Source organism: Pseudomyrmex gracilis, unplaced genomic scaffold (genome assembly GCF_002006095.1).
Source record: "Pseudomyrmex gracilis isolate BER0280 unplaced genomic scaffold, ASM200609v1 scaffold_1, whole genome shotgun sequence".
NCBI classification, from domain to species: domain Eukaryota; kingdom Metazoa; phylum Arthropoda; class Insecta; order Hymenoptera; family Formicidae; genus Pseudomyrmex; species Pseudomyrmex gracilis.
In genome coordinates, this window is record NW_018020585.1 from 1838900 (window position 1) to 1863332 (window position 24433).

Below are 24433 nucleotides of genomic sequence, written 5' to 3' on the forward strand. Positions count from 1 at the left end.
TTCGGGTACGTTTACAGCATGCTACAGCAAGCGGAGGGGAGAGAACAAGAATACACGCTATCCACAAGCTAACAGGTGCGAGAGGCAAGGGGAATTGTCTGTCCGCTCCACCTAATCCCCTCCACTAGGTAAGTTCTATCGAGGCGGTAAGGGTATGCCAACAAGCGAGAATCGTAAGCTTTACACGATCCTCGCTTGTTGGCATACCCTTACCGTCTCGATTGAACTTACATAGTGGAGGGGATTAGGTGGAGCGGACGGACGATTCCCCTTGCCCCTCGCATCTGTTAGCTTGTGCATTCTTGTCAGCTTCCAATAGTACCGGCCGTTTGCCTATATGCGTATCCCCTCCACTTGCTGTAGCATGCTGTAAGCATACCCAAACCGGCATTTCTGTGTACAAGTGACATCGAACAAGAGACGTTAGCCGATCTAGACAATTTCGACAACGGTAAGTCGATAATACGTTCTTCGTTTCGTTACAAGACAAAAATGTTGCTGACTACGATAAGTTGGCGACGAGAAAATAAATGAGCACAAGTAAGCAATGTCTAAATTTTCACTTTCTAATCAATCGAAACGAACAAATAATCAAGTAACAAAAGTTTTCGTAGAAGTATAATCAAGTGATTAAGAGTGTTTTATTTGTAATTAAAACATATATTGGTTCTGAAGATAAAAGATGATTTGTAAAGACTGGCCTAGTTTACACACCGATCGCTTAATACGCATATTAAGTATTCGTATTAAATCGGCTTGATCTCAATGATGTAAACAATGTCATATTAAGCTGGTACGATACGCTTTCTTCACGCGTATCGTATCAAACACATTTATAATGATGTAAACACGAAAATTATATATTTAAAAAAATTTTATTTGATTCGCGTATTAAAAAGATGTACGGTGTAAACTAGACCATTGTGATTATACGAGCTGTGACACACAGTTATTAGTGTGAGTAAATTTTTCTTTTGAAGTAGAATGTAAGTTGATTTTGCTTTATACATGCGTAAAAGGTTAAAATAATATATTATATATATGTTTTAATATATAACTATATGTAATTTTATAAAATATCTATATGGAGATACCAATAACGCATTGTTAAACATGTGTTAAGTATACTTATGTACATGTAAAGAATACAAGAAATTTGCATACTATATATCATATTCCTACATGTATTTTTAAAATAATCTTTTTAGAAAGTATGGATAATCAAAAAGAAAATGTTAATCCCAATAATCCAAAGGGCTCGCTTATGGGTTCAAAATTATGTCGACAACTGAAGACACATAAAAACGTTCTTCGACTTCTCCAAGAATATAAATTAGCTTCGACGCAAATCAATGGCCAGAGAATTCTCAGCATTCAACCAACTCGATGGAGCGGTCCAGCGCCCGGTATTCCCTGCGAAATTTTTGTTGGCCGGATCCCAAAGGACATCTACGAGGATACTCTGTATCCATTGTTCAGAACTGTCGGCGAGATCTTTCAAATTCGATTGATGGTAGATATGGCTGAACTGACAAGAGGTTATTGTTTTATCATGTACACAACTCCAGAAGATGCGGAACGTGCCATCAAGGAACTCGATGAATATGAAATTTTGCCAGGACAAAAGATAAGAGTTTTAGCAAGCCTCGATAAATGCAAGCTTTACATTGGTCCATTACCCTGGTATATTGAATCAGAGGAAGTTGTCAGAGTGAGTTTTTGTTTATCGTAGCTTTTATAACAGAACTTCACTGTGCCAAATATTTTTTTTTTTAAAGAAAGAGGAGTTAAAATTTCCTTATTTAGTCGTTCTGATATTTATTATCATTTACTGAAAATCTCTAGTTTGTTACATTTTTTATTTCAAGTAAAAATTGTTCTTTATAATAAATTTACTGTACTGAGAACATTTGAATGTGTGAAAATGTGTTACATTATACTATTTTTATACAATTTTTATTTTTGTTATTGTTTTATCTGTTTATATTAGGTTATTTATGCATCGGCATGGGATATTAACTATGTAGCAACCTATAGATATCCGAATTCAGATGCAGCTTATGCTATTGTTTCGTTTAACTCACATCGCAATGCCGCATTAGCAAGACGAAAATTAAGACCTGAGAGACTTTTTAAGTGTAATGAAGTGCATGTTGAATGGGCGCGTGTTGATTGGAAACCTTCTAATGTGGTAGGAATGGAAAGACTTTATTTGCAAAATGTTTTTTGAACTACGTGTCACACTGGAATGCTTACGTATTGCATTGTCACATCAGATTAGCTGTATTCAGTAGACTTCAGCACTTGGTAATAATGTGAGCTTTGTACTTATTATTTGTATTAGCTTAATCCTCTATTTATTGCAAATATAAAAGGTTATATTCAAAGCGCTCGATTTTAAATGTGGTTATTTTGACATTTGTCAAGTCGATAAACATTATCGATAGAGTTAGTGATTCAGTCGAAGTAGTTGTTTGTTCTCTGCCACATCGAGGCGCTCGTATAGAATCTTACTCAATCGCCAAACCAGCCAGTCAGACTGCAGCATTGATAGTAAATCAGCTGATTGTACTACTCTCGGTCAGGTGGTAGTAGAGTGAATATAATCTTTGCGCGAATTTTATTTCCATTAATAATGAGCACTTCAAAAGTACAGAACGGTGATTATTGTGATTATCGTAGTCCTTTATCGACTCGGTATGCTTCCAAGGAAATGCGATATAATTTTAGTGATCAAAACAAATTCAGTACGTGGCGCAAGCTATGGATTTACTTAGCTAAGGCTGAAATGGTATGTATCCCGAATGATAAGAGTGCACTTACCAGTTGATCTTATATTTTTTGCTGAATGTATAAATGTTTTTTTATATTTGAGCTTTTACGCATGTGTGTTGAGAAACGAGAAAAATTTAAAAAGACTTTTCCGTCTAATTAAGTTAGTATTTTATTCTGTTAGAAATATCTAAGAAAACTATACATATGTATGTACAAAAACTATATATACTAATGATAAATAAGCATTTATATTGATATTTGTTTCTATGGCAGACTAGTAAATATGTATGTAATATTGTAGAAAACTAGAATTGTGGCTTATCTTTGTAACAAACAAAACTGTATGATGAGTTCCACAAGAAGATTACGAAACTAGTTTTGACGCATTTGTATTATCACATCTCGATTTACGTACATTTTGAAATCATGTTATCTTGATCCACAGAGAGAGAGGTTACATGGAATAATATCTTTATTGTACACACATAAACAAGACGTTACGTACACACATGTCAAAGACTATTTAGAAGTGATAAATTTATTAAATAGAAGTTTTACGCGGAATTCAATAAAATATTTTTCAAGGTTTAAAAAACTGACAATACATTACATACTTAAGTAAAAAACTGATATGCAATATAAAGTATGCATTCCACTGTGACATTTAGTTTTTTGGTTCTATATTTCACATTTTACAATGAAAAAAAGCAATTGGAAAATTTCAATCTTGTTTTTTTTTACAAATTGTATTTTTCTCCGTATTACTAGTACGAAGATTGTGGCATAGTAGATGATAATGGCGATGTACAGATTACTCGAAAGTTTATACCACCTAAAAAAGAAAAGGATACGTCGTCGTCGTCGAGTTCAACACAGAACAGCAATCCCAATGGTTCTAATCAAAAACCAATTCCACCAATTAGTCCGCCAAAAAACAATACTCGTGCCAAAGTTTCTAAATCCACACGTTCTAAAGGCACACGTTCTAACACGCTAAGCGTGTCAGAAATACTGGATAACGCATCGCCTTTTGATAAAGTACTGAAAGACAAGATAGATACTAATGACAACAACATCGAATTGTTAGACAAAAATAAGTATAATGCGAAAAATAAGACGAGCCGTGAAAAAAAAGACGATGTGAAGAAAAAGAACGATAACGACGCAAACAGCTTTTACGATTTCGACATGTGGAATTCCACTTTAAGTCCTACTGAATTGTCAAGCTTGCCTAATACGACTTCCAATAGCATAAACTATTACGAAAAGGTGAATAAACTACTGAATAAAATGTCACACGACTGGCAGAACAACGGGGAAGATTCATGGCTGAAATCTCCTTCTTCTTCAAATGGATGTCAATATCCCAACAGTACTGGTGCATTGGATTATAATCATTCGTGTTACAATAACACTGTAAACAAAGTAGTTGGTATGAATCGACCAATTGCAGCTAACACCGTTCCATATCAAGCTTTACCGCAACAATATCATCCACTAACACCGTGTTTCGTGTTGGTGCCTACGACTTATATGCGTCCGAAGAACGTGAGTTATCCGCAACTTGCGATCGCTAATCATGTTGGTGACAGTTATAATCAAATGCAACCGCCTTTATCCATAAAAAATAATTTTCATCATTTTTGCAACGGTCAGATTGGATCAATTGCAACAGATCAGAAATCTATCATTGAAAAATTCGGTAATTCTGAATTTCGGTGCGGAGAAATTTCGGCAAAATCAACAAACGGTGTTCCGACGTTGTATCCAACTACCTTGACACCGAATATGATCTTTCCGTCAGTCAGTGTGTCAAATCAAGTCTCTTTGAATACATTGAACGACGGTGAAACAGAAAAGCGCCCGAGACCTATCGTAAAGCAGATCTAACTGGTCACATTTAGATATGATACAGGGTATCTTTTTTTTTTCTTTTAGTTTCTTTTAACGCTCTATGCATTTTAGAAAATGCAGTGATCAGATACCAAAGGTAGTCTTTTTAAGTTTTATTTGGCAACTATGGGTAATTATTATTAAAATTAAAATAAAAACAGGTCTCTAATTAAACAAAATGAGAAAGTGACCTTACAGCCTTTTTTTTTTTAAACTTAATACTAGCTATTACCACTTCTATCTGTGGACTCAAAGAAAAAAAAAAGTCGCTTTCTCATTTTGTTTAATTATTATTAGTTTTTTTTCTTTTTATCAATGTTGTGCCATTGGCTACCGCACCGTTTGAGTACGGCATGCAATTTTGCCGATTTATATCAAAGTAAGTCTCATTAATCGTACTTCTTATATATCTTTATAAAGCGCGAACTAGACTGTATCCAAGAATGTATTTCTCAATATCGCTTGTTTTAAAGATCTCGGACGTTTTTTTATTGTTATATTTTTGTTATTACAAGTTTAAAAAAAAGAAAGAGAGAGAAATAATCACGCTTATAAATAATGCAAAGCTCCTTGAAATCATGCTATTTTTATTGTGTTAGGAAGACAACACAATCTAAAAAATGTCAAGATTATTATTTATCTTTTTATAAAGAAGTACGAATTATGTTTGCTTCCGAAAGTATTATATTAAACAAAGTTAGATAATCAAGCAATAGAATCAATATTACTGTTCTCTTTTTAGCATGTCTACGATAAAAGAAAACCTACTGTATCTCTGTATCGCTTTTTTTTTTTAAAGATTATTATTTTTATATATTGAGAAGCATAAATTTTTAACAAATCAATTATACACGATTTGCACACTGCAATGAATACAAATTATGAATATTTCACATATCTTATATGTAATATTCATAATTTCTTACAATAATAATGGAATTAGAAGTTACGTGTCTTTTTACATGATCTTTTACACTTAGCAGAACCATTCTGTGAATGATAAAATATTTCTGCTGACTTTGGGATTTGACTTCTTTGCAAGTCACACTCTCAGTGTTTAACATCGTGATGAAGACAAGATTTGCAATTAACACACCGTAACTTCAAGTTCATAATTTCTAATTTATATATTATCTGAAACATAAAATAAGAGAATTTTATTCAGTAAATTAATTTACTTAAAACATTTGTGCTTTTACTCGTTGATTTAATCATATTGAGATTTTATATTAATATTTGTAAAATTGTTATATTAGCAAAAAGAGAGTAGTTGTTAGATATTACATTGAGAAGCATGTTTTATCTGAAGTTAGAAAAATTATAATAATATTATAATACAATAATTGATAGAGTGATAAGGATGACATCCAGAGTTCGTAGCAAAAATTTTAATCAGTTGTATGAAGTGAGAAATTCGAACAAGGAGCGGGTTGTTAGGCTAATAAATTATTCGTAAATTTGTTTATCCACAGATGTTTCAACTTTATTACCAAGTCATCTTCAGTGGATATTCTTAACTGAAAATACAGTCCATCTCTGCACAATAACAACTTATCTCACATTGTAATTAAAAATATCTACTGAAGATGATTGGTAATAAAGTCGAAACGTCTGGATAAAAAAAATTCACGAGTAATTTATTAGCATAACAACCCGCTCCTTGTTCGAATTTACCACTTCATACATCTGATAAAAATTACAATAATGTTTTTTTGTGTGTTTATTATTAATATATTTATGTGTATGTTTTTATAACAAGAGAATGCAATAAAGATTTGTAATACAGTTACGAAATTGGGGTTTACCTTTTTACAATTCACTGGGGCGCAAGCTTCACAAAAATACCTTCCCTTTTTATCTTTGAACGCTGTGAAATCTCTAGAGCTGTCGGAGATTATTGTTGCGGATTGCTGAAAAATACATGTGGTTACAAAGAGAAAAAAAGTGGAATTTTGCGTATAATAGGAATAATAAAATTAATACCAATTGTTCCGAATCTTCTGCATTTGGTTGTTTGCAGAGCGAATAAATATCGTTCATTTTGTCAGTAGGATTTTGTGATTCGTCCTAGAATATAAGTAAGATACTGTTAAAATTTTATTTTGTATTGTGAAGTTTATTTTTCATAACCAATAAATATATGTATATACGGTCAATATTTATTTTTCATATTTTTAGAATATGAATCTTAATACTTGAACGATTTTATGAATACATGTTCTGAAAGATGTTTCTTCAGAAATATGAGCCTCGTTGTTTTGATGTCTAAATGATAATAAATCAAGCAAAGTTTAATAAAAAATGATTGAAATTGTCTACAATAATATATGTAGCGTTGTGCGCTTAAATTTATTGCGTATTGTATAAAAAAGTCATTTGCTTACGCATCTCTGACGGGATCTATTCTGTTTGATTTCAAGAACGTTTTGGTTTTTGTTCTGGTCATTTGTGGCGCAATCAGCATCGTGCTCCTATAAAAAAATGTTTCATATCGTATTATCAACCTTGTAATATAATTGCGGATGATTTAAATATGTTTGCATAAGGTAGTGCGAAGTAACATCATATCGTGCAACGATACACGCTTACATTTGCGTAGCTACTGTGTGTCTGGTCGATTGCGCGGTGCTTATCATACTTCTTTGTTCTATCGCGTGCATAAATTGCTGATAAATGTTAACTTCTTGCTCTCCCCCTCCTCTGCTTCTTTCAACATCATCGCAATGTTCGATCGTATCGATTGATTTTCTTTTCTTTTTTTCGCTGTGCCTTCTATTCGTTCTTCCTTTTGTGGTGACAGTTTGAATACTCGTCTCGTCAAGTTCTGTTTCAAGTTCTTCGTCTTGTGGGAACGTTGAAGCTAAGTTTGCCTTTTCACTACAGTCTGCGTCTTCTTTCGTCATGTTGACTGTTTGCTTGAAACTAAATTCAATTGAATCTTGATATAAGTTATGATTGTTACTTTTTAATTAAAACATTCATCTAGCGTTGTTAATAGTTTTTTTGTTTTCAATATTTGTAATGAGACAAAATATCACATACTTTTTTAGGAAATTTAAAATACATACGTGTTCAAATCGGTTTTCGACGAAGTCTGAATGTTTTTGTCTGGTTTCACGTAGAAGGACGTGACTGTGAAGTTTGCTGCAACGTTGTCGTCTACGGTTCCGCGTGTGCAGAAGCGACGAGAATTATTTATAAAGAAAGCGGCAGCATCACGCACGCAATTGTGAGATTCAGAGTCAGGTCTACATATATATTTCAGATACGCAAGAATGATCGTTAAAATAATACAAACTGGGAAGAAGTTGATATAAAGTAAAACAAATTTTGTTTAAAAATTTTTTAATAATTTTTCTGTGTTTGAAAATAAAATAATCCTGACTCTGTGAGGAATTTTAATTTCTCATGTGATATCAGATTTACTCGCAACCTGCTGTGTTGCCTCACTCGTCAACGTGACGTTTGCACCTTTTGACGATGATTGCTGTGATGATTGTTGTTGATTTTGCATTTGCATTTTTCCGAAGCACTTGCACCTACGGAAGAGATATGTACAACATCACAGTTTTTAAAAATATAGATATACATAAAAAAAAAAAAAGCGAGCAACTGTCATACGCGTTTTACCCGCGACAACATGGCACGCCAACACCTCCGCGAACAAAGTGCACGACGGCGGGATAAGTAAACGGTGCTTGTTGGAAACATCGAGCAGCAACTGCGTCTTCGATGGTGGAGAGCACGAAGGGTTCCATTATACGGTGGCAAAAGTCGCATTTGCTCACCGTTTGCATCGGTCTTTCTATGGTGACTGTTTCAGGAGTCTGAGGAATACGAAAGAGCATCATTTAAGTGAAGCAAAGGCATCTGTGTTTGAATTAGAATGACTAGTGCAAAATGTATTTTCAAGTCGTATAACAAATTTGGAAGAAAAGATTCGTCGGCGTGACAATTAAACGCGAATGACCAATCAAATAGAACATCGCGCTCACTTGACTCTCCACAACGGACATGTCATTCGCTTCAGTTTGAATTTCGGCAACGTCATGATAGGAAACTGATGGAACGGAAGTAGGACGATCGACGTATTGTCGTCGCGGAGGATATTCGACTTTACGGTACGAGTGATCAGCCGGAACAATGGACTTCAATTCGTCTGGTACTCTGATGTCACTAACACTGGTCGCCACGTCGTATTTCATTGTCTATGTTTGAAACGTGCATATAAGAAAAAATATTTTACTAAATATCATATAAGAGTGTTACATGATAAACAAGAAAAGTCACGAAGATGGAATTATAAATATATAATAACAATGAGAAATAATTAAAACCTTAGAAATTAATAAACTTTTAAGTATAGAATACACAGACACTTTCTTCTGGGCGTTTACTCACTTCGTCAATATGTACAGGTGCAAGTTTTTCGATTTTACGTAAAAATTCAGGTGTATCATTGATGCAACATCGTTTGCAAATTGAGCATCTTCTTTTCCAAAATCTACGAATATGTAAAAACGTTTAATATATGATTAGAACTTTTTTCTTTCTATTTATCTCAAAAAAAAAAGAGTTAAAATCAATTAAGAGATTAATTAAGAGCAGAACTTACACAAATATCATTGTAATATCAATCAGAAAGAGCAACGCTGCTAATGTACATAATAGAATTGCTGCTAATGTCACCGCGAGATGTGTGTAATTATTGGAAATCAATAAAATTGCAGCACTTCCAAAAAATACAAAGCCAAGTAAAGAGAACGCGCACATCTAAAATAATTTGTTAGGCGATTAATTAGATATTTTATATTCAGGAAAAAAAGTCAACATTTTACTAATTTTTTTAATGATGCTTTTTCTTAACGATGATTATTCGGAACACGCGATGCACATGTGCGGTGTGAATTACCGGAGTTATGTGCACGCCGCCCCCGGCAAAGTGGCTGATCAACTCGACAGCCAGAACAAACACATAGACGCCTGATAAGACGATTAGAAGAATACAGGCTAGAGCACTTATCGGTGTAGGATCCATAACGATCGTGTAGATTGTGACTGCGAATATCAGCAACACCGTGAACTATTTCAAGAAAAAATTGTAAAACTTTTTTTCATTTGACAAAGAGAGGAGAGAACAAATTTAAATTCCAATTTTGTTTTCACGCCAAGTGTAGTAGGATAAAATAACGGGATGTGCAATACGTACGAACTGAAATATTCTTAACGGCTTGAGTAGAGTCGATGCGCATCTGCTCGTTCTAGGCAGCTTCTGCTGATAAGACGATAGTTTTAGTAGACTTTTCATTTTCTTATTTTCAACATTAATAACGTACCAGTGTGACAGTTGTGAGACAACTATTTGTCGTAATCGAGTTGTCGATCCGTGAAATATCTAACTTCGCGCGTATTTGTTTTCAGTTTTTTTTTTTTTATATTTAATGTGCACGCGTTTGCGCGAAAAAGTTATACGAGACAAAGGCGTTCTTAGCGAAGCAAAATTTGATATTACGTTTTTCTTGTCTTTAAAATAAAAAATTACGTAATATCTCTTTGATGAAAGATAATTTTGAAAAATCAGAGTTAAAACGGGTGATGTTGCAATTACAGAACACCGTTTATCACATTTCAACGATTTATTTTTTATTTACAGGAATATGTTGCGTGTGCGTGAATACACGGTTATTTAATATCCGTATAAGTAGATAAGAAAGATATCTAATAGATATAGTAAACTGCAAACGCCTGATAACACCATACTTGTTGTCATTCGCCACATGTGAATTATTCGCGGTCTGTACGTAACGATGAAAACGCCACTAGTTGCCAATAGAAATGAGATCGTTCCTACTACTCCAAATAAAAACATCTATAGTAAAATTAACGTACCATTACCAATAATATTAAATTTATGAGAAAAATGAATAAATCAATTACGAAGCAATAATAAAATTTGGTTCTTTTTTAATATGAAAAAAGTAATAATTTCAAATATGTACCGGCGTCTGCGGTATCGGTTCGCCGCAGCACTGACTAATTATATCTACCAAAGTGACAAGGAAAAAACACCCGTAAAGTACCGTTAACGGTATTTCCTCGATCTTCTCGTACGGAGTATCCCTGGAGATGGTGTACACGGTTAACGCGAAAAGCGCCGCTATCAGCATCTAAATTCAAACGCGAACGTCACACATCGACGACAATAGAACGAGTTATACATTAATTAAGAAAGAAGTGATTTGCTAACGAATTGGATGATGCGTATCGGTTTGATTATAGACGATGAGGCATCACAGATCGCGGTTGTACCGCAACTCTGTGCGCAACCGCACGATCTCTCAATCATGACGGAATATTTCTCGTACTTGAAGAACTCATTTTTCTTGCAGTTTTTCAGTTTTGCGAATTCTTCTCTTGATGACTAAACATAAAAATGCGATAACGATAGTGCGGTCAGTCAGATCGCTTTCGAAGTCAATTCGAGCCGAAGTTAGCTGTAATAAAAAAATTTTTTAAAATGAGAAAATTATGATACGTATACATGTGTGTACACATTGATATAAAACACAGGGAGTAACATATTTTATCTCGCTTAAAAATAGTTCAAAGTTTGTTTTATTGAAATGCTTCGTAAAAATGAACACTTCATATACAAAAATGGACGGATTTTACACGCACAGGTAGACACTTTTTGTCCGCGTAGCAACGAGCTACGAAATGTGTTTTCGAAATTGCGAATTGTTCGCAAATGATTATCAAATTTCGCGGTCTTGCTACGCTATACGTATGTATGTATACATAGGCACTACATCACAACATCTAATTATACAAATTATTATTAATTTAATCAATAATTGTATTATCTTAATTACATGCGCAATACATATAAATGGTATTGTCTAAATGCTATTATTATGTTGTGAAATACAATATAATACAAATATTTTGTGCAATATATATTATAATACACACTATTGTTTTAAAATAATTCCTTTCTCTTAATTAGTTAATTAATTTAAAAAGTTAATACTTATAAACGTTTTTAGAATTTTGTCATCTTTTCGTGAAACACTTAACATTCATTAAAATTATGACACAGTTTTCAAGCTTATCTGCAATACACACTTGTAATTTGTTTCAATCTATATTTAAGTTAATAGTTTTTGTGAAAAGATAAAATTGTAAGACACATATTTGACTTAAAAATGCTTTTTTTTTACACATAAAATTGAAGAAACTTGAGTAAAATTGTTTACAATAAACATATAGAAAATTTAAAATTTTTTTTCAATCGATTTGTTTACGCAGACTATCAGTAACTTTGGCGACATACGTAGAAGTTCTTTGACTTCTTTTGATCAATATATAGATTTTTTTTTTTTTTTTAACGCACTTCTTTTGAATATCTTATTAAGGAGATAATCTCCGCGACGAATATCGCCGCGTTTACAAACGTAAACACGGCCGCGGATATTAGCATGTCCATGTATTGCTTGCTGGGATGAATCTCATTGTTGTGCACGTAATAGTAAGAGCCGTTCATTTTACGCCAGTTATGAACCATCAAGCTTCCGGCCACCACGTGCATGCACACTCCTACGGACGCGAACAGCAGCAACTGTAACAACCAATTATTTATCAATTGAACACACAAAATGTCCCATTTTCTCGTACACAGCTGCGATGTGTTACACGAAGTTTGCACAATTGAAAAATTCGTTTTCGATCGCGTGATTCACTGATGTCCCACCGGTTGTTTCTGATAAGTATAATATGATCTCATACGTCGCTGTGTGTTTGACAAACACCGTGCAATTTTCACTCGGAGAAACACAGTTTTTTTAAACGATGTGTAAAATGTGTGTTGGAATTGTAGCGTAGCCAGCATAACGAGGCCTTGATGCGTATACGCTAATTAACGTATACATCGACAAGTCTCTGTAATGACTCAGCTGTACAAATGAGACAGATGTACCTAGCTAACGTTTTCTAGCGTGAGCATAATGTCAAATCAAGGATATTTACAATATTGGCTCTTAGTAATTTATAATAATTTGTTTACAAAAAATTGGTAGATTAAGTTTTAACGAAAAAACGGCAGGTCCGTCGTTACGTATTTATTTGCGTTAAGGTTTATTGTCATAGAAACGTATTTTTGTTAATAAAAATATCCATGTTTAACATAGTAACAACATAGTAAGAATGATAAAATTTTAAACTTGATTTGCAGAATTTCTATGATTACTTCGACAAAAAAAGTCTATTTATCGAATGACAATAAAAAATTAATGATTGTAAAGATTCAGCCTTGAAATCTTGTATAACTTGTATAACTTGTATAGCTATAGGCTACAACATAAGCGAAAGCATAGTCGTTCATTTTTTCTTTGTGCAGAAAGAAGCCGAGAAACGTGTCACGAGAATGATGAGATATACGCAAAAGCGTTAAAAATATATCACTTGAAAATTTATGACATTAAAAATATATTACCGTTCTTTTTGGCACGCGATCACCCAGCATGTGGCTAATGACGAAGAGTGAATTGATCAGAATATAGCCGGCGACCGATATGTAAATAGTGGCGGCATCGTCCAGCTTGAATCGCGGCTTGTTGAAAATCCGCTGGAACGAGTTTAGCGGATCGACCGCCAAACCAATCGCGAAAATGGCCACTATCTGTATTCGAGAAGAGATTTCGGTCAAGAATGCGAAACGCGCTCCCAATTTACTGCAATCTATCTCAATTGAAGATACTTGCCACTTCGAGCACTTTGATAGCGATCGGCAAATGACTCAAGATTTTGTGATCTCTGGGAGCCGGTCGTTGGCTTGGCTGACTCTCGTCCGCCATCCTGACTCTTCGGTGTTTACCTCTTCCGTCGCCCAGTTTGAAAGGATTTTCAACCTCGATTCGATACGACGATCGATTCTTATCCCCGTGTGTACGCTATGCGCGCCACCCCTCTTCTTCTGGCGACCCTAAAACGAGAAACGCGATAGACATCGACGCACAGGGGAGGCGCACGTAATTCGAAGGGTTGTATTAGTCGTGAAGAAAAGCGACGGCTTATATGACGCCAGTAAAAGAATAAGAAACGCGTATTATACAAACGATAAGATACGTGGAATATTTTGCTGCGCACTTGTACTTTGTAATTTCAAGTCGCAATTTTTCTTAACAAAAAATTAAATAAAAAAAAATTTTTTCTTCACATTTTTCTAATTTTGTAAAAACGAAAGATTATTACGCAGTCAGATCGGCGAGTCAGTCGTGCTGCGATACCGCGCGACTCGAAACTCGTTTTAATTAAATATGTAGGTCTCCAGTAGTACGTTGAATAACAAATACTTCGCTTTCATTGATTCACCTGAGACGCGTTCCGTCCACGTGTCGCCTCTTGCTCCGCGCGCACTCCTCACCAATAAATTACACTGCAACGTAACACTGCACTCTGCATGTCTCCTGTTTCCCAACTCGTATCGGAAATATACACTGCTTCAAAAAAATCAAATTTCAAAAGCGTCGAAATGTTCACACAAGTGTATCGCGCGCGTTTTTCTTTTTTCTATTTTTTTTTTTTTTAACTTCTATTCGAGAAAAGAGAATTCTCTACGGAGTAGCGTGTTCCTTTCCGTGTTTTTTTTTTTTATTCCGCGCACAATTGATCAGAAGTGAATTAACGGTGACGCGTTTACGATGATGCGACGCGCGGTACGTGCCGCGCGCTATGCAACGGTGCAGCTCGGACTGAAACGCAGAACGTGTACACGCGATACGCGATACTTGCACGAGCTTACGATTCTCGCGCAGGCGAAGTACCACACATATTTCACGCGCGAACAAGTCGCGCCTAAGCCACACTGAAGGTAAAGAATCAATGTTCCGATATATACTAAGGCACCGTTTAAACGATGCCTGGATTTCATCATCGAGAGTTTCTCTCTCTCGCGTGTATCAAGGCACAGTAAAACACGTTCCGATACGTGCGTAGTGATGACGTAACACATCGCTAATTTTGGAAAGTTCAAGATACACACTAAAATATATATTTATTAAAAATCATCAGCGAGACGTGTACTTGTGTAATAAAAAAGAGATTTTCAACAAATAGGTGTCGAGCACTTCTTTATATACACGAACACTACACGTGTATTCAGAAAGAACAAGAAACGCATCGAGGTCAGACTCTTTCACGCACGATAGCGTTTGACATCGTCAGATTTCCGGTCGCGTTTTTGTCTACTCGAAATATGTGTTCTGTATCGTTAAATCTGTCTCATCGGTGCGCACCAGGTTCTTTTTGTCACGCGCACGCCCTGATGCGTCATCCGTGGAATGCGAATAACGACGATGCATCATTAGCTTGACGCGATTCGAATTGTCGTCGCAACGTTTTCATGGATAGTATCACTTGAGATTGTACCATCTTATCACTGTACATATTATAAAAATCCCGTGAAAGAAAAAGGGAGACAAAATATAGGACGCGCGCGCGCGCGCAAAGACTAAAACATTTGCGCGAGGTAAAAAAAAAAAAAAACACTTTGGCTTTAGTCGGAAATGAAATTCGATCCTGTTTCAAACGAGAGAAACAGAGAGAGAGAGACACGTATTATTTTGACGTTGCAGCGGTGCAAGGACACAGTCGCGTAATTCCGCGTGTTGCAACGCGCTCTTGGCTTGCCGTGCGTATTGAAAAGTCGCGCGATTATGTTACACGCAAACACGTGTGTTGATTACGTTGCACACGTAAATTACGTCGTTATTTTTAGTTCGAGACAAGCATTTGCGTGAGCGCGATCCTAATTGATAAAAATTTTTACTGTGAATTTGTTACGACGATAATTTTGTATGCGCTGCAATTTGAATTATCTGTTCGCGGTTATGCAAACCCCGGAACTGCGCGTTGGAAAAGAAATTCTGATCGCGATGGGAGAACATACGATTTCAGATCTATCTGCGGTTCGTATACAGACGGATATATTTGTCTCAGCCGACCGGAAGAAGCGAATCGTCGTATCGATCCACACACGTCGTTTCTACGACCTTTTCTACGACGAGTTCGCCACAATTCTTCACTATTTTTTGCACATTACGATACCAGACATCTATGTCAACTTGTCCTCATTGAAACATTTACAATGCGTACTGCCATGTCAGCAAATCAATGCAGTTTTCTTATTCAGAATGTTATGAGCGCGTGTTATGTCATTTAACATTTTATTTGAAATATACGCAGTTACGTTAGAAAAAGTTGTGTGCGCGCGCTCGCGCGTACGTTTTGTATGCGATCACGATTGATTTTTTAATCGCGGAAATTTAATTCCGCTCTTTAAATTTCTTCAAGTACATCATGTGTAAATTTGTTATATTGTAATTTATTACTCTCAAGTCAAATTAGACGCGACTTGCATAATTAGCGTGATTACGCGGCTTGGTAGGTGGGTGTGGAATCGTGTCGGTCATCCGCGACAATCGCCAGGTCAAGTAGATTAATTGGTGCGCTCGATGGGATCTTAGAGCTCGTGATGGAATCATCCGGTAGAAAGGGATGTGCCACGAAGTTACTCGGATTAAAAAGAGCTTGTAGTTTTTTTTTTACGTTTTTTTTCTCTTTATTACGTTTCTTCGGTTTCTTTTACGATTTCGAAGTCTCAGAAAATAAGGGGGACACGCACTTAAACCATTGTCCGATATGAATTATCGCGCGTTTACGAGCGAACAAAGTACGCGCGTTTCGAGGAAGAATAAATTTTCATTTAAACACTCCGTGTATGCAATTTGTTGGATATTCGTATAAGACGGTACGAATAGATGAAAATGACCAATGAAGAGTGTTGTTTTAGCTATTCGAAAAGGCATGTACGCACGTACAGAATATATTTTAATTCGTTTTATTATAAAAATTCTGTAATAAATTTGATTACTTGATACACATAGTTTTGTATAATGGAAATCTGTATGTGAATAAATATATATATGTATATAAAAAAAAGTGCAATGGGAGAAGACCTTGTTTCTTTTTTGAATAGAGACAAGGTTGTTCACACTCTCTGCAAAGAGAAATCTTACGACAAACGTATGACTAACACATACTTTTTCTTATGAGAAGTATCCGCGCGCGCGCGCGATCGCGATTGTTCAACCTACAAGATTTTTTTTTTATGACACTCGATATGAATTGTTTGCTATAAAAGACAAATTGATTTTGGTAGAACAAAATGTAAAAAAAAAAAATGTACTCGTTATGTCAGTGATGTCATTTCACAATACTCTTGTCTTTAATTGAATTCATCTTTAGCGTAATGTAAGAAGCTTAATATCAAGTCCACCAAATACATTGCGCCTTCTATGACACACAGCGAGCCCACAGCTAAGCCAATCTGAAATCATTGAATTTTAGTTTTTTAGTTTTATTAAAAAAGTAAAACAATCGATGATTTGTTATGCAGAAATAGAGATAAAAATAAATTAAGATATTTCTTGTCTCTCATTATATACTTTCTGTGTAATTTAAAATTATTATACTATTTCTTACATAAGAATACTTGCGCATCTTTAATCGTTTGAAAATCTACTTTTGTAATTTTAAAGTGTCATTAAATTCACGCGAATCGACTTACTTGTCTTTCAGATGTATCATATATAAATTTCTGATCGTTTTGATAACCGTGCCAGTAATGTAGAGCTGTTCCACCGACAGCCACGAACATAAACGTTCCGGTAAAATTCATAATAATTTCCTGTAAAACGATAGTAAAGTTTAAATAAGTATAATATTGTCTTTTTGTAAATCTTTTTAAAAGTGTGCGTTAAGATAATAATTCGAAAAGGAAACAATCACACTTACTACAAGGGTCTTTTTCTGCTCTGTTGTTCCAAAACAGTAACTGATAAGTACTACACTCGTATAGATGAAGAAACCAACGAAGACGCCAGAAGCGACAATTTCGGCATCAGGATTTTTATCTTCATTCAAGTTCCATGTGCCTCCGACTCCTAAAAATTCTCCACCATATCCCGTACGATATAGAATTATAATAATAAGGTTGAGAACCTGCAAATTAAACAATTTTGATAAATATGTGTTTCATAAATAGCAAATGTGTGCAAAGTGCAGCGACTAATTAAGAATAATTTCGATAAAGCAACATTCTCTGTTACTCTCTCTCTTGCTCTTATTTTCTCAAGGAATAAATTTTTCTTAATACATGACAAATAAAATATAGCATCAGATAATTGTGCTTTATATAGAAGACGATGAACAGTTATTTAAAACTGATATTAGTAAAAGTTCGATTTACGACCATAGAAAAAGAGAGAAACTGGTATAAATAAATACAAAAAAGTGTAAACTCTATATTTAAAACGCAGTTTGAAAATTACAAAATAATTAAAAAAAATACGATGAAAATATGATAAAAAATTCTTATTATTATATCATAGAAAGTTTCTAGTCTATAGTTATAAAAGCAGTGTATCGTTGCGAAACTGCGCACGTTATCACGAAACGATAAGGGCAATTGATATGATTCATACGTCGCGTAAGTGTGTCCCTTGAATGAGTGTACGACAGTTTCTCAGTTCACGTCGTTTTATCAGTTATAATTCTGTAAAAAATCATTACCCTACCTACGTAGCCGCGTTAAGTAATTTATTACTAATTATAAATTACGTCAGACTTAATAAAGATTTTACATTGACACTTTTGTTATATTGTTTCAATATATTTTTTTTCAAGATATTTCATTAATGTATCTCTTTAATATTGTAACTTGTATAACGCAATATAAGTAATATTATTAATTTGCGCGAAAGAAAGCTTTTTTATATTACGTAAAACAACTTGTCAAATTTATTTTGACAACATTTGACAATGACAACATTTAATACTTAATATATAATATTCTTTGCACATTTTTTAATGAAAATATCATATCGGTTTCAATTGTTTTTCGTAAGTTTTTAATATTTTTTAAATAGGTTTTTTTTATCGCACTTGAAACTTTTCGTTAAAAAAAGGCAAGTTATATAAACTCGAATAAAAAGAAATGCGGTCACTCTTGTGTGTGTGTGTCTCGTCTATTTTGTACATATCACTACAGATTTTTACTTGAAGATCCTGAAATCCTTTTAACATCGCTTATAATTGTATATTTCGATACTTTGTTAATCCCAATCCGGAAAATTCATCTCAAATCGAACAAAAGTCTTGAGTACGGAACACTCTGTGAACTTTCTTCGGTGTTTGTTTTACACTATTCACGCTTACGATTTACGCAATATCAAAATCTATCTATCTTCTCACCAATTTTAGCACTTTGAGCACTATGCTCGCAATAGTCTCCAGAGACACCATGTTTTTGAACTTTTTCGCACCAGTTTTTCACCTGTGAAACTTAACCGTTTGAAATGATACGTACGTCGCGTTTTAGTAGAGACCGAACCAAGCCCTCTTTATCTAATCTGATGACGAGTATGAGAAAAGGGGGATAAGAATATATTGTGAAGAATTTCACACACACGCGCGACTTTATCAGGAGATAATAGAAACTGGATACATCTGGAAGAAGCATTCGTCGCGTTTTCGTCTGAATTTTAGCGGAGCGAAATTTCTCCCGAGAAATCTGAAGAAAAATCTCATTCAGAAAATGTTAATCGACGACAATGACTTTTTAGGAGCTCGGTCTGGCCATCACACCGGAACAGATCGCCGAAATGGAGGCTTGTGTGAATGACATCGACTTCGAGGCCGTTGCCAAAGAAGAAAAGGCGACCAGACACGATGTGATGGCTCATGTTCATGTATTCAGTGAACAATGTCCGCTAGCTGCGCCAATTATTCATCTCGGCGCGACCAGCTGCTACGTGGGCGATAATACGGTATGCTCTCTTTTGTATTATTCTTTACATATATTTTATACAATAACAATTGACGCGCACAAGACAATAATATCAGAAACTTTGTTTTGTTGATGAATTTCCGTACATGTTTTCAACTTAGGCCGTCAATTAATTCGCGTCAATATTGTTTCTTTTTTTTTTCTGTAGGATCTCCTGACTCTCCGCCAAGGATTTGACATACTGCTTCCAAAATTGGCCGGTGTGATACGACGTCTGGCAAAATTTGCTTTCGAGAACCGCAAATTGCCCACATTGGGCTTTACTCATCTTCAACCGGCGCAGCTGACTACGGTCGGCAAAAGAGCGACGCTGTGGCTTCAAGACTTACTGATGGACGAAAGAGCCATCCGTCGTGCCAGGAACGATCTCAGATTTCGCGGAGTCAAAGGCACCACCGGTACTCAAGCGTCTTTCCTACAGCTTTTTAACGGTTGGTAAACAAGAAGAGCATTAATAATATAATTAATTTGTGAAAAGATATTATGTGGCGCGCGCAGAGAGTGAAAGCTTGTATTAAATAAAAAAAAAAACGAATATTTACAGGCGATGATGAGAAAGTGAAGCAGTTGGATATGCTAGTCACCAGAATGGCAGGTTTCGAGAAGCACTACGCCGTTACCGGACAAACCTACAGCAGAAAAGTCGATATAGAGTGTTTAAACGTGTTGAGTTCACTCGGTTCAACCGTTCACAAGGTAAGTTTAATTAATTAATTCTCTCTCTCTCTCTCTCTCCTTGCATTTATACTTAATCGAGACATATCCGGTAAAATGACACCACGACGTACTGATCTTAAATTGTATATATATATATATGTTTTGTTTTTTTTTAATTGATTTAGATTTGCACGGATATTCGTCTTCTCGCCAACATGAAGGAAATCGAAGAGCCTTTCGAGAGCACGCAAATAGGTTCCAGTGCGATGCCGTACAAGCGAAATCCAATGCGCTCTGAAAGATGTTGCAGCGTGGCGCGGCATCTAATGACACTGGTAAACAATGTTCTTCATACTGCGGCGGTCCAATGGATGGAACGAACGTTGGACGATTCGGCAAATCGTCGGCTCACTCTGTCGGAAGCCTTCTTATCGGCCGATTCGATTTTGATGACCCTCGAGAACATCACGGAAGGACTAGTCGTTTATCCGAAAGTCATCGCTAAACATGTGGCACAGGAATTGCCTTTCATGTCCACAGAGAATGTGATAATGGCTATGGTGAAAGCTGGCGGCGATAGACAGGTGAATAAAAAATGAAAAGATTTTAATGTGCGACCATGTTTTCTTAATGATGTGAAAATTTGAATAAGTTTTTGAAATCATTTAGGTTTGCCACGAGAAGATACGCGTATTGTCGCAAGAAGCAGGCGCGCAAGTGAAGCAACATGGCTTGGATAACGATCTGGTCGAAAGAATCAAGAAAGATCCGTACTTCGCGCCGATTTTGCCTCAATTGGACGATTTGCTGGACCCGTCGAGCTTCGTTGGCAGAGCGCCCAAACAAGTCGTCGAATTTCTCGAAGAAGAGGTGTATCCTGTGCTCAAAAACTATAAAGAAGTTGAAATCGGAAATGTCGAACTTAACATTTGACTTTCGAAAAGAGATTACGGTGTTATAGAAACCTCTTCTTCGTGTTATTTCCAAAGAAAACTGTATGTAAATGTTAGAAAATCATTTAAAAAAATGTTAAGTTGGCTCTATCTAAAACATTTTGGAAGGTAAAAAAAGTACGAATACAACTTTGTTTATTGTGTTAACGTTTCTTATATTGATATAATTGTAATAAAAATATAAAAAAAAAAAATAAATCGCACTGTTCGCCGCAGATGTGTGCACGTGTTCTGTTGTTATTTAAATGATCACGCTTTTCTCCATCGTTTCTAATGGACAATCTTTTTTTTTAATTTGACAAAGCTCTTCAATGTAATTGCTGTGATAGCGAATGATAATACGACATTGATTTTGATGTATAATAAAGCGAGACAAGTAGAAAAACAGATAGAATTGAAAAGTTCAACAGTTAAAAAGAGATGAAAATAAAAACACCGACACAGAATGTGTATAACATAAATTACCAGTGGCACACATGTACAAAGAAAATAAAAAAAGAAGATAATAGATAATATTTTTGTAAAGTAAAAGATGTGCAAGTAGAATTCAATAAAAAAAGTATAAAGTATAAGGTTTTTTTTTTAAGGAAAAAGCAACAGAGAAAATGAAAACTAAAAAAACTGAAATGAAATAAAATTAGAAATTGTCAATGAAATAACAAAAAGCAGACAGTATCAGTAGTGAAAACAGTAAGTGAAAACAAATAGAAAAGGAGAGAAAGAGATAAAAAAGATGACATCGAAAAAAGAACGAAAGAAAGTAAAGCCAGCAGAAAAACAATAATGAAGTCTAGAAAGTAAGTAGTAAGTGGAAATGTGAATAATTTTACGAGGTATAAGAAAGAAGAAGTAAATATCGAGCGAGAGAAAGTTAATTGCTAATTGCGTCATTATAGCGAAGACAAAAGCAATAAAATATACAGAAAAACGAATAGGAGAAAGTTTATAAAAACAAAGAGAAAGAGAGAGAAAGAAAAGTTGATAAAAAGAGAGAGTTAATAAAAGCGCAAAGTGAAAGATAAAAATCAAAGAAGAAAACGCAAGGAGAAAAGTAGCTATCACAGAATATCGAATTTATCTCGAGAAATTTTTAGAACTACAAATTTTATAAACTTTTTCAAATATAAAGCCTTCGAAATGAGACCGTAAAAAATATTTCCGATATTCGCACAACATTTAGATTTTGCTGGAGCGTTCTCATCTTTTTTCTCAGATGCTTATCTTTTGTAAACGCGATGGGCCGTGAAAGTGGCCCCGTCGGCAATCTTGCCGGACTCAACGAAGACAGCGAATTGATCACCAGCTTCGGTGTCCAATAGTACGAGATTGCTTCCTCCGCCTGGACCAACGCTGACAATCGGTCTCCAACTGTCGGATTTGTTCAGTTTGCGTTTCAAGGTTAGCCGCAGGTCCGTGCTACCGTACCCGGCGAAGCTGAATTGATAGAGGCCTGGACAATGCGTGGTGAAAATCCCCGTTTCCGCTGCATAACCGACTCCTTTGTCCACCAGAGTGTCGGCAAGTACGAGTCTGGCTTCCTGAACAAGATATACATCGATACATTATATTCTATCTAAAAATACGGATCTTTCATTCAGATGTAAAATTTCTAAAATTAATAACATGACATTAATTATAACCCACATGCACCGATCCTTGAGTAGCAGAGAAGGCGACGACTCCGGCGCAGTCGGCGGCAGTCGCTAATTTTTTGGAACCGATCGTCGTGATACCAGGCTGATTTTCCGGTGGATCTGGTACCGCTGCATCGATCAACGCGGCCGCTGCCAATATCAACACCGCCCACACCACCCTATTTATAAGATATAGAATATGAAACTTCATTGATACGTACTAGACAACAAGTTATTACAACTTATAATTCGCAGCTATGTTAATTCACTAAAATGAAGCTCTTACTGATGATTATAATTGGATGTATACATTCGAGATGAGAAAAGTGCGAAGTACACTTTAAAACTGCGCAATAAGCACGATACTCGGAATTACCATAATGCCGAGACGCAAGTGCAGTCGAGGCGACAACACGTTCTTGCGCAACGCATCACGTGGGAGTAGCCCGGGAAAATTTTTTTATACTTATATCGTTTCTCTTTGCTCTCTCGGTTAACGTTTATAATCGCCAGTGCGACCATTCGCAGAAGTAAAGTTCAAGTCGCGGTTCGCGCTACTTTCACTGCCCGCGGCTACTTCTCGGTCAGGGGTCTCTCTGTCCTTTACTTTTACTTTTTTTTTATAATGTCATCGTAGACTTTTAATATTTTATATTTTGTCTTTAATACAATTTTTTGCGTATAAAAATACTTATTATTGTAAACAATTATATTATAGCGTACATAATTATTTCAAAAAATTGCGTAAAAGTTACTGAGGAATTCGAATCATAACGTGCGATCTATGAAATGAAATGATACTATAATAACGTCTCTCTCTTTTTGGGATCAAATGTCTGAATATTTCAAATAAGGAAAATTGCACATTTTTATAGCGACAAGAGCAAGATTATATCGTCTAAACACAATGAAAGATCACCACTGAGTGTAATTATACAATAATAGTAAACTAATAGTAAACTTACATGATGGTAAAAAGTGGTGTGGCAGCGACGGACTTCCCGCTATCAAACTAGTTCTCCCGTGTTACAGACCAAATCAGACCAAATCAGAGCCGCGTGCGCCTTTATATCACCTCCTAGCTTGTACTAGTGAATCGTTCACCGGTCACCAGCCTTTTCTTTCATTTTACATCTCGTTCCACTCGCTGCTCTTTCTCGCTGATTGGTAATCATGACCCTTCTCCAGTCGTCGATTGGCACGTTAGCCGCGGCTAGGTAGTCACAAAACGATAACTTCCTACCTCTACCCGCGAAAGGAAAGCAAACAAAGATTGTATAATTTTTTTTCTTATTTGAAAGTGATTAAAGAAATTATAGATGTACAACAATCAACAAGTTTTTAAAATAATATACGGACAAGAACAATTAATTTTTTATTTCAAAAATAATAAATGTTTAATAAAATATCTATTGAAACATAAAGAGAGAGGAGGATAAAATATGTTTTTTTACCTTGATATTGTTATTTTTGCAAAAAAAAAGTTTCTAGAACTTTACAACTATTTCTTAATATATAAAAACAAGGTAAGATTACTCAACAAAAATATGTTTTATTCACGAATTTAATATTTCTAAAATACTTTACAATAGATTATTTGACAAACAAAAGTTTTG

General features: G+C 35.3%; 6 protein-coding genes across 13 annotated transcripts; 2 read left to right on the forward strand and 4 right to left on the reverse strand.

Moving 5' to 3' along the window:
* Positions 1–289: 289 nt before the first annotated feature.
* On the forward strand, positions 290–6461 carry LOC109853041. 4 transcript variants are annotated; one of them, XM_020424775.1, is made up of 5 exons: positions 290–540; positions 1209–1711; positions 1991–2191; positions 3544–4323; positions 4432–6461. In XM_020424775.1, exons 1-5 carry the CDS (start codon positions 531–533, stop codon positions 4663–4665), a joined length of 1728 nt encoding a protein of 575 aa, XP_020280364.1. In that variant the 5' UTR covers positions 290–530; the 3' UTR covers positions 4666–6461. The 4 variants fall into 4 exon arrangements, with proteins under 4 accessions (XP_020280364.1, XP_020280340.1, XP_020280347.1 ...); XM_020424751.1 differs by having other exon boundaries at positions 292–540; positions 3544–6461; XM_020424758.1 differs by having other exon boundaries at positions 292–451; positions 3544–6461.
* LOC109853061 (adenylosuccinate lyase) lies at positions 2524–21693 on the forward strand. The gene is made up of 6 exons (XM_020424789.1): positions 2524–2791; positions 19350–19553; positions 19722–20004; positions 20118–20269; positions 20416–20814; positions 20900–21693. The coding sequence occupies exons 1-6, from the start codon at positions 2636–2638 to the stop codon at positions 21161–21163; spliced, it is 1458 nt and encodes a 485-aa protein (XP_020280378.1). The 5' UTR covers positions 2524–2635; the 3' UTR covers positions 21164–21693.
* Positions 5698–11184, reverse strand: LOC109853032. Of its 3 annotated transcripts, none has more exons than XM_020424724.1 (14): positions 9878–10235; positions 9581–9751; positions 9284–9441; positions 9070–9172; positions 8664–8876; positions 8299–8495; positions 8095–8207; positions 7737–7827; positions 7258–7590; positions 7053–7139; positions 6864–6933; positions 6652–6735; positions 6474–6578; positions 5698–5802 (listed from the first exon to the last, which is right to left on the reverse strand). In XM_020424724.1, the coding sequence occupies exons 1-14, from the start codon at positions 9974–9976 to the stop codon at positions 5719–5721; spliced, it is 1908 nt and encodes a 635-aa protein (XP_020280313.1). In that variant the 5' UTR covers positions 9977–10235; the 3' UTR covers positions 5698–5718. The 3 variants fall into 3 exon arrangements, 2 of the variants coding, with proteins under 2 accessions (XP_020280313.1, XP_020280323.1); XR_002250071.1 differs by lacking the exons at positions 5698–5802; positions 6864–6933 and adding exons at positions 10668–10835; positions 10916–11184 and having other exon boundaries at positions 6488–6578; positions 9878–10537; XM_020424734.1 differs by lacking the exons at positions 5698–5802; positions 6474–6578 and adding exons at positions 10668–10835; positions 10916–11184 and having other exon boundaries at positions 6661–6735; positions 6819–6933; positions 9878–10537.
* Positions 11266–14534, reverse strand: LOC109853065. Of its 2 annotated transcripts, none has more exons than XM_020424804.1 (4): positions 14038–14534; positions 13428–13648; positions 13160–13345; positions 11266–12286 (listed from the first exon to the last, which is right to left on the reverse strand). In XM_020424804.1, exons 2-4 carry the CDS (start codon positions 13518–13520, stop codon positions 12053–12055), a joined length of 513 nt encoding a protein of 170 aa, XP_020280393.1. In that variant the 5' UTR covers positions 13521–13648; positions 14038–14534; the 3' UTR covers positions 11266–12052. The 2 variants fall into 2 exon arrangements, with proteins under 2 accessions (XP_020280393.1, XP_020280402.1); XM_020424813.1 differs by having other exon boundaries at positions 13918–14534.
* On the reverse strand, positions 16549–19326 carry LOC109853077 (protein snakeskin). Its single transcript, XM_020424820.1, has 4 exons — positions 18979–19326; positions 17521–17727; positions 17294–17413; positions 16549–17053 (listed from the first exon to the last, which is right to left on the reverse strand). The coding sequence occupies exons 1-4, from the start codon at positions 19027–19029 to the stop codon at positions 16952–16954; spliced, it is 480 nt and encodes a 159-aa protein (XP_020280409.1). The 5' UTR covers positions 19030–19326; the 3' UTR covers positions 16549–16951.
* Positions 21694–22173: 480 nt separating the features above from the next.
* LOC109852354 lies at positions 22174–23922 on the reverse strand. Of its 2 annotated transcripts, none has more exons than XM_020423456.1 (3): positions 23783–23922; positions 22828–22996; positions 22174–22721 (listed from the first exon to the last, which is right to left on the reverse strand). In XM_020423456.1, coding segments are annotated over exons 1-3 (492 nt in total). In that variant the 5' UTR covers positions 23785–23922; the 3' UTR covers positions 22174–22400. The 2 variants fall into 2 exon arrangements, with proteins under 2 accessions (XP_020279045.1, XP_020279037.1); XM_020423448.1 differs by lacking the exon at positions 23783–23922 and adding an exon at positions 23104–23209.
* Positions 23923–24433: the final 511 nt, after the last annotated feature.

What these genes read in the sequence shown, in the direction of transcription:
- LOC109853065 (XM_020424804.1), bottom strand. Translation starts at nt 13,520, where the DNA reads ATGGCGGACGAGAGTCAGCCAAGCCAACGACCGGCTCCCAGAGATCAC. An exon ending in CTATCAAAGTGCTCGAAGTG is followed by an intron (nt 13,346 to 13,427) that starts GCAAGTATCTTC and finishes TCTCGAATACAG; the next exon opens with ATAGTGGCCATTTTCGCGAT. An exon ending in ATCGCGTGCCAAAAAGAACG is followed by an intron (nt 12,287 to 13,159) that starts GTAATATATTTT and finishes TGGTTGTTACAG; the next exon opens with TTGCTGCTGTTCGCGTCCGT.
- LOC109853061 (XM_020424789.1), top strand. Translation starts at nt 2,636, where the DNA reads ATGAGCACTTCAAAAGTACAGAACGGTGATTATTGTGATTATCGTAGT. An exon ending in TCGGTTCAACCGTTCACAAG is followed by an intron (nt 20,270 to 20,415) that starts GTAAGTTTAATT and finishes TAATTGATTTAG; the next exon opens with ATTTGCACGGATATTCGTCT. An exon ending in AAGCTGGCGGCGATAGACAG is followed by an intron (nt 20,815 to 20,899) that starts GTGAATAAAAAA and finishes GAAATCATTTAG; the next exon opens with GTTTGCCACGAGAAGATACG.
- LOC109853032 (XM_020424724.1), bottom strand. Translation starts at nt 9,976, where the DNA reads ATGAAAAGTCTACTAAAACTATCGTCTTATCAGCAGAAGCTGCCTAGA. An exon ending in CGTTAAGAATATTTCAGTTC is followed by an intron (nt 9,752 to 9,877) that starts GTACGTATTGCA and finishes TTCTTGAAATAG; the next exon opens with TTCACGGTGTTGCTGATATT. An exon ending in CAGAAGATTCGGAACAATTG is followed by an intron (nt 6,579 to 6,651) that starts GTATTAATTTTA and finishes TGTATTTTTCAG; the next exon opens with CAATCCGCAACAATAATCTC.
- LOC109853077 (XM_020424820.1), bottom strand. Translation starts at nt 19,029, where the DNA reads ATGGTGTCTCTGGAGACTATTGCGAGCATAGTGCTCAAAGTGCTAAAA. An exon ending in AGCAGAAAAAGACCCTTGTA is followed by an intron (nt 17,414 to 17,520) that starts GTAAGTGTGATT and finishes ATCGTTTTACAG; the next exon opens with GAAATTATTATGAATTTTAC. An exon ending in ATGATACATCTGAAAGACAA is followed by an intron (nt 17,054 to 17,293) that starts GTAAGTCGATTC and finishes CAATGATTTCAG; the next exon opens with ATTGGCTTAGCTGTGGGCTC.
- LOC109852354 (XM_020423448.1), bottom strand. Translation starts at nt 23,129, where the DNA reads ATGTATACATCCAATTATAATCATCA. An exon ending in ACATCCAATTATAATCATCA is followed by an intron (nt 22,997 to 23,103) that starts GTAAGAGCTTCA and finishes TCTTATAAATAG; the next exon opens with GGTGGTGTGGGCGGTGTTGA. An exon ending in CTACTCAAGGATCGGTGCAT is followed by an intron (nt 22,722 to 22,827) that starts GTGGGTTATAAT and finishes TATCTTGTTCAG; the next exon opens with GAAGCCAGACTCGTACTTGC.
- LOC109853041 (XM_020424751.1), top strand. An exon ending in AATCAGAGGAAGTTGTCAGA is followed by an intron (nt 1,712 to 1,990) that starts GTGAGTTTTTGT and finishes TGTTTATATTAG; the next exon opens with GTTATTTATGCATCGGCATG. An exon ending in ATTGGAAACCTTCTAATGTG is followed by an intron (nt 2,192 to 3,543) that starts GTAGGAATGGAA and finishes CCGTATTACTAG; the next exon opens with TACGAAGATTGTGGCATAGT.